This window comes from Aythya ferina, assembly GCF_964211825.1.
Source record: "Aythya ferina genome assembly, chromosome: 10".
NCBI lineage: Eukaryota > Metazoa > Chordata > Aves > Anseriformes > Anatidae > Aythya > Aythya ferina.
This window is the reverse complement of record NC_140306.1, coordinates 6,965,192-6,972,405: the sequence shown is the minus strand read 5'-3', so window position 1 is coordinate 6,972,405 and position 7,214 is coordinate 6,965,192. Positions and strand designations below refer to the sequence as shown.

Here is a 7,214-nt window from a genome sequence, read left to right as displayed (position 1 = left end):
ATCCACAGAAACTAGTGAGGTTATGTTCTAGCAAGACGGCTCATCAATCAAACCATGACAATTAAGGAAGTCCGATACATTATAAGAGAAAAAAGGCCTCTTTGTAAAGTGCTTTTGAGTCAAATTATCTTTTTTCTTCCTTTTTAAAAAATCTTCTTGAAAAGCTGTTATTGCAAAACACCCACTAAAAGTCGACATCTGTTTGACGGCCCCTCCAAAACGGGCAGGTCCATGGTTTCCAGCACACCAGAGGTGCCCCATGTGGCACTTGCACTGGCACAGGGGCTGCTGCTCTGGGCAGGGAGAATTTCAAAGCTGCAGGACTCAAAACAACATCTTAGATCCTGACTCAGGATCTAAAGCCACTGCAAGAGCATCTCTGTAGAGGAATCCCAGCCAGACAAACTCTCCAGCAGCAGAGAGATGCGTGAGGATAGCTTACAGGTGCCTCTGCGCAGTGCATCACACGTGTTTTATATGGGAGTAGAAATACAGCAGGGGTGTGGATGCACACGTTTCTATGTCAGTGTGCATGGGACAGCTAGGGACATGCACATGCATCTCTACACACTTGTACCTGCAAAGAAGCTGATGCCATTTAGGACAATTTTTCCCCTGTCTTTTTGTGTTTGGCAGAGAACAGGCAACTTGTAAACCAGTAGGCACACGGTGCAGTGTTGCCATTGAATGTCAGCACAATTTAACTTCGATGCAAAGGTACTGCTTAAATGCCAGGTTTAAATCCGTATGCAAAGGACTCCGTGAGAACCAAGACTCATAATGCACAGCACTTGCACGGTGTAGCAAAATGGACGAAGTTGACTACTTAGCAGAAAGTGCCTTTTAAATTAAAGGACTTGAGCTCCCCTAATGTAAGCCCTTCCTGAACAGGTGTTATTCTGAATATATCATCAATAATCCTCTTTAAGTGCAGTTTTAAGACATGAAGCATTAGCACCTTAGTTTGAAGCAAATTAAATTGGTTGTTATGGGATATCCACAAAACGGTTCACAAAGAGAAAGAGTTTATGGCCGTACCGAGCTCCAAGGACCAGCGCTCCAGGCAGCATCTCTAGGACAGTCGTGCACATTGCACTGCTCTCTGTCCGGTGGCTTGTCAAGGATTTCGCAGCTCAGATCCGTAAACCTTTCTCCGTTGGGGCGCTGACACACCACGAGCCGCGTTCTTGTCCCTCCCCCGCATGGCTTTGTGCACTGGAAGTCAGCAGAGGACAGAGGATCACCACCTGGGCACCCACAACTCTCTCGAGCCCCCAGGGTTGTTTCTGTTCCCACCTCACCCTCTCCAGCCATGTCCCCCCCAAGCAGATGAGGCATCAGCTTCTCTCTCCCCAAAGCCATTTCACGCTGCTCCACAATGAAATTTCCAGACCCAGCAGGATTATCTGAGGTTAGCATCTCCAATTGCTCATCTTGGATGAGTTCTCAGAACAGAGCAGTGTTTTTATTACAAAGAAAGGCCTTTGGTTGAACTAGACATATCTCAAAAAAACAGAAACCTCAATTTTTGTTTCCAGGCAAAAGCAAATTCTACAAATGTTTCCCATGACAAATGGAATCAAAACCACCACCAAGCAGTTGCTAGGGTTCACTCGTTTATCAGAGGCTGCCTTTCATGCTCCAATATTTCTAATTTCTAACTGTGATTTCCCACTCCTACCCCATTTCTCAGCCACCCCCTAGCAGAACCCTTCCCTGCGCAGGGAGGACAGGATTAATGGTGCACTCACCTCTCCCCAGTTGCCGTAAGCCCACTGAGGACAGGGGCCAGACTCGCACGATCTCTGCTCCATGGGTTTGGTTTTCTCATCGCAGTTATTCGCGGTGTATCCGTTTTCATCCTGGCACACCACGACCCGTCGCTGGAACCCCCCCGCACATGTGCTAGAACACTGCAAGACACAATCGCCCATAGCTTTTCTGAGTCCAGGAATAATTGAGCACTCCTTGCTCCTTCCCAGCGCACCACACCATGGGAATGCACAGCTAGAAATGTAATACAGCTAACAGGCATTATTAACTTAAAAACTCTGCTATTACTAATAGCAGTGCAATGACTTAGGTGCTGACTAGGCAAAGAAAATAAACACAAGCCTGGTTTTGAGCAGGTGAGTAATCCCCCCTGCCTTTAACACAGTGTTTAATATCACATTCGTGCTTAATTCCCTTTAGAGATTTCCATGATAAAGTGCTTCAAACTGGCTGGGGGGGGGGCAAGGAGCTGGCATTCAGGCTCTGCTGTACTTTGGCAGCAGCTCTGCACAGCTGTAAATGCCCCAGGAGGCAGCCAAGAAACAGAGGCTGGCTTTTGCCTTATGGAAAATGATGCTATCTGCACACAGAGCCTGGGCAATGTGTGCTGTGAGGGGAGGAGAAGCGATGCCTTCACCCTGCTGCAGCACTGGGGGGAGCGAGCAGGGAGCAGCATGCAAGGAGAGGGGTCCCTCCTTTTCCCTGCATGGTGATGTTAATAATAATAGTCATAAATAATAATAAGCCTGAATTAGCCCTTGAAAAATAAATGGAAATAAGAAAATCCTGGCACTTACAGCACCCCAGGGACCGATTCTCCACTGATTGCCTCCCGGTATATGTGCACGGTTTCGGTTGGGGCTGCCTCCGGGTTGCAGTTTCAGGCGATGATCCGGATAGAGGAAAGGGTGGATGGGCCTGCCGTAGTCGTGGCTGTTTGGATGACAAGGAGACATGGAGCAGTCTTGCTCGGTGGCAGGGAGGTCGTCTGGATCACACTCACTCCTGTCCACCAGCTGGTCACTGTAATTGATGCAGATCACTTGTCGCGTTGCCTTACCTTGACCACAAGTCACCGAGCACTGCATTACAGTGGGAAAAGGAGACACAGTCACATTTCCAGCTTTGAACACCAGACCGACCGCTATCACTAACAAAGAACAGCTGAAAACCTTAATCTCCCCACTTTATAAAGGGCCGAGAGCAACAGATTAATGAAGTCTATTTCCAGCAGCCAGGCCTACAAGGCTCTCCTGTGAGAGGCAGCGATGCTTACAGAGCTCCACTCCAAGGCTTTCCACTGCCCGCACGGTGTCACGGTGCACATTTCTGTGGCTGATGGCTTCGGCAGGTGGAAACAAGCAGACTCGTCGGCCACCGAGCCCTGGTCATCCCGACAGCTGACATATCTCATCCGCGTCCCTTTCCCACACGTTGCGGAGCACTAGGGAAGAGCAACAAGCACTCCACTAGAAAGCTTCCTGTTATATGCCACAAGGGCTTTGGAACAAAAAGCCAGTCAAATGCACTTAAAAATATCACAGCGTCTACTGTAAAATAATCCTGAAAGTATTACGACACACACTTACCGGTGTCCAGGATCCAAATCTCCACTGAGTCCTGTGAACGCCTGATACAGATCTCTTGGCTTCAGGACTGTTTGGATGGGGAGGACATGCTGCGATCTCACAGTCCTGTAAGGGAAACACAGGAGGGAAATAAAGCAAGCGATGAAGAATTTGCAGATGTTTCAGTTAAACCACCTTTTCTTCAGTGCTTTCTCCTTGTATGTTCTTGCTGAATGAACAAAATTTGGAATCAGTGCCCGTAAAGGCTTCATATGCAGCACCTCAGTGGACTTTTAAGTTATTAAAAACTCTAAAATTGGGATCCTCATAACTAAGTGCCATCTTCATGCATTAAAAACTGATGTTTTGAGGCAAGAGATGAAAGTTCATTAAAAGAGCTCTGGCATGAAGGCATATCTACAAAGCAGCAGCTTTATCTCCCTTCAAAGATCCCAAACTCTTTGTTCAGTGCAAGACCTGTAACCTTCTTAACAAAGGTTACGTTGTTGAGCTGATTGCAACCCTCTGGTTCCCCATAGCCCACCAGGCTGCCTGTAGCCACGTCCTGATCTTCTCCACACACTAAAAGAGCGAGGGTTTGGGGAAGGAAATGTCATGTTCAGCCTCGTTACGCTGCCTCGCAGGGAGCTCCAGTCTTTTCTGGCCCTCCTGGGAGGTTTGGCAACAGAAGTAATGGACAGCCAGGACTTGACTCCACGAGCCTACAAGTACTCAGTGCCAAACAGGAAATTAAAGTTGATCTCCACTACAAGAGAGAGATCACCCAACCCTTGACAAATGGCCTAAGTCGTTTCTGCATTGCTAAGATTTTACTTGTGCTGGAGATGTGTGCGCCAAACGGTCCCATGTTACTGATGCCAGGTGGCACAGGAACAGCAGGATTTACCTGGGTGTCTGTTGGCCTGGTTGCAGCGTTGCACTCGTTATCATCCACCACTGACACGTAGGTGCCCACGACACACTTCACCGCTCTCATCTGGTAGCCTTGGCCACAGGTCACTGTGCACTGGGAGAGGGCAGACAGGAGAAGTGCTGGGTCTGAGTAGCTACTTTGGTTAGACAGCTTTAATCAGCCCAGCCTGTGTTTAAGCACGTTGCACGAGCAGCAAAAATAAAACCCAGCTTCCCTTCTGCTTTCTCTCTACAAGTTTCAGCTTTAAATTAGGTCAAAGTTTTAATTTACTGTGCCCATCAGAGCCTCACACACTTCACTTACTGTCCTCTGGAATGAAGGTGTGAGCGTTTAAATGATTTGCTCTTCTGCACACAGTAAATCACAGTCTGGTAGAAGCTGCACCATATCCTTCTTTAAAACTGGTTGTTGAGCCCCACAGTAGCACAAACAGCTAATGAATATTTTTGCTGATGGGCAATAAGTCTGGCTGGGACAATTGGCTTTGCTGTTGTTTTTTTTTTGTTTGTTTTTAAGTCACAAGTTACCAGCTTTGTGGCAAAGAAGATGCCAGAACACTCCAGGAGAAACGAGTAACTTGCATTTGAACAGAAAAAAAATTCTGTTTTAATAACTCCCCTCAGAAACTGGAAAACATTAAAAGCAACAACCACTACTCAGTGGGAGAAGCTTTTTTTTTTTTTTTTTTTTTTGGTGAAAAATTAGGCCATGTATTTATGTGCCTAAATATGGACTTAGAAGTGTAACCTTAGCAACCCTTTTTTGAAAATCATGACCAATTCAGTATGACACAGATCAAATTTAGCACAATGGGCAGGTGTTATTACTGCTGCCCCCAAGCGAACGGAGGGTGTGCACATTTGTGTGTGCAAATCCATTCACACAGTTTTCACCAGGATAAATCCTTTGTGGAGGTACCTGGCCCCAGGGCCCCACTTGCCACGCCGCACACTCCTGCTGCTGGCACGTTTGCACTGACTCCGGCTTCGTTTCAGGGTCACAAAACCTGTCGTTTAACCGATCTTCTCCAAACTGGCACCATGTCTGGCGATGCTTGTGCCCTTTCCCACAGGTGACCAGGCACTGCGAGGAGGAAAACATGAGCTCAGGTGGTGCCCAGGCAGCACCTCCCTGGAGCTTGAAAACAGACCCGAAATCATCACTTGAACACGGCTGGAAATACGGCTCTAGCCAAAAACCACATGTGCTGGAAAACACACGAGTGTATTGCAGTGACACGGGGCTGCTTGGGCGCAGGGAGAACACAGTCGTGTGGGGAACTGCACCAAGGACAGTGCCAGTCCATGGAGGCTTTTCATTTACACTAAACTCAACAAGTGGCTAAATCCTGGTATAAGACTGATTTAAAAATTTCTCAAAATCAAGGTCCACATACCATACCCTACCATAATGCAGCCTCGTGGCTATTTTCATCATTTTTTTTTTTTTTCCAAACAATAGTTCTTCCAATGCGCCAAATGACACGGAGAAAAGCACAGCAAATGTGAGTGTCAAGCAGGATGGCCAGAAAGAGACAGAGACAACGATGCTTTCCCCCCTGCCAAGGCAGATACAACCTGGCTCCAGGGATGACTACATCTTCCAGCAGCTCCCAGCAGCTGTGAGATGTAGGGCAAAGCTGCAGCACTGCCCTCTGGGGCTTCGGTAGAACACAACAGTGTGCCAAAGGCTTGTAAAAGCAAAGCATACTTGCTCACTTCTGAGCATGCATGATAAAGCTGTGTGAGAGTGCCTCTTCCAGCATCTCTTCCTGCCACAGCACTCATCCCAGCAGACAGGTATTTTGTGGAGAACAACAGTCAGTTAACAGTCTCCATTTCCACTTAATTTCTTTCATTATTTCTTAAAACGATACATTCATAAAAATGAGAGCTATTTGGCCACAAAGGTGACGAGCAGCCTTTGAAGACTACTTCCTACATCGCCAGTCCTGCTGCAGGGAAAGCTTATTAAGGTACGGCTTTGTTGCATTATGAAGGACACCAGCTGCAGTGAAAGCAGCAACGGTAATAAAAGGCAGGGAGAGAGCTGAGAAAGATATTAATAGGGTGAAATCCTTCCCTGCAGTGGCAGCCAGAGCTGATAGGGTACGGCACTCAGGCAATGCACACAACACAACAGGGACGAGCAAAAGAAGAGGAGATGTCTCTCTGCTGGCAGCAGTCCACTGATGTGAGCCCGCCATCCCTTACCTCGGACCAGTCGCCAGTTTTCCACTGGGGGCACAAGAAGTCGCTGCAGCGCTGCACCGTCAGCTTCTCCTGCTGGCTGCACTTGCTGTCGTCCAGGACGTCGTTGTAGGTGTTGACACACATGGCCCGCCGCCTCCGCGTGCCCCCACCGCAGCTCTTGGAGCACTGCAAAGAGGAGGCACTAAGCAAGCACGCTCCGCCGCCCTGTCACGGGCTGGGAGCCCGCTCATCTCCTCCTTTCTTGCAGTCAGGACTACAAAGAGACCGTGGAAAACCTCCACAAGAACAATTTGTACTCCAAGTAACAGGCTATTACTTTATATATTCCTTTAAAAAATCCAATCTCGCTAAGCTTAATAAAATCTTGCAGCAATGGGTTTCACAAATTCATCTCAGGTTATAACCCCATTATTACTTTTACAAGTGTTGCCTTTCAGTTCCCCCCAATGGCTGATGCTTGTTCTCATTTTACAAGAGATTAATTCCCTCTCCCCAGCCCGTCCTCCTTCCCCGTGCTCTCCCTGGAAAGCTCTGGGCTCGTGATTCTCTCCGTGCTGTGTCTGCACTCAGGGATATCCGTGCCCAGCTTCCTGCTGAAAAGGGTAAAGGGGACAAATTTCAAAAGTCCTCTGCTGACGGCAACACAGCCTCCATTAATCGCAGTGGAAAACAAGAAGCATTGGGCTCACTCGCACTGCAGAAACATCAGTGAGAGCAGAATGGCTG

The 7,214-nt window shown here is 47.9% G+C and overlaps 1 protein-coding gene across 4 annotated transcripts in view; it reads right to left on the bottom strand.

Moving 5' to 3' along the window:
* Positions 1-7,214, bottom strand: part of ADAMTS9 (ADAM metallopeptidase with thrombospondin type 1 motif 9) — a 76,488-nt gene that overhangs the window by 33,845 nt on the left and 35,429 nt on the right. For all 4 annotated transcript variants that reach the window (XR_014696607.1, XM_084531556.1, XM_084531557.1 and 1 more), the window contains 8 exons: positions 6,489-6,653; positions 5,194-5,358; positions 4,249-4,368; positions 3,363-3,467; positions 3,050-3,217; positions 2,571-2,855; positions 1,752-1,913; positions 1,039-1,215 (listed from right to left, as the gene is read on the bottom strand). Coding sequence is in view for 3 of the 4 variants with exons in the window: in XM_084531556.1 (XP_084387682.1) it covers positions 1,039-1,215; positions 1,752-1,913; positions 2,571-2,855; positions 3,050-3,217; positions 3,363-3,467; positions 4,249-4,368; positions 5,194-5,358; positions 6,489-6,653 (1,347 nt within the window). In the remaining variant the exon portion in view is untranslated. The remainder of the gene's footprint in view (positions 1-1,038; positions 1,216-1,751; positions 1,914-2,570; positions 2,856-3,049; positions 3,218-3,362; positions 3,468-4,248; positions 4,369-5,193; positions 5,359-6,488; positions 6,654-7,214) is intronic.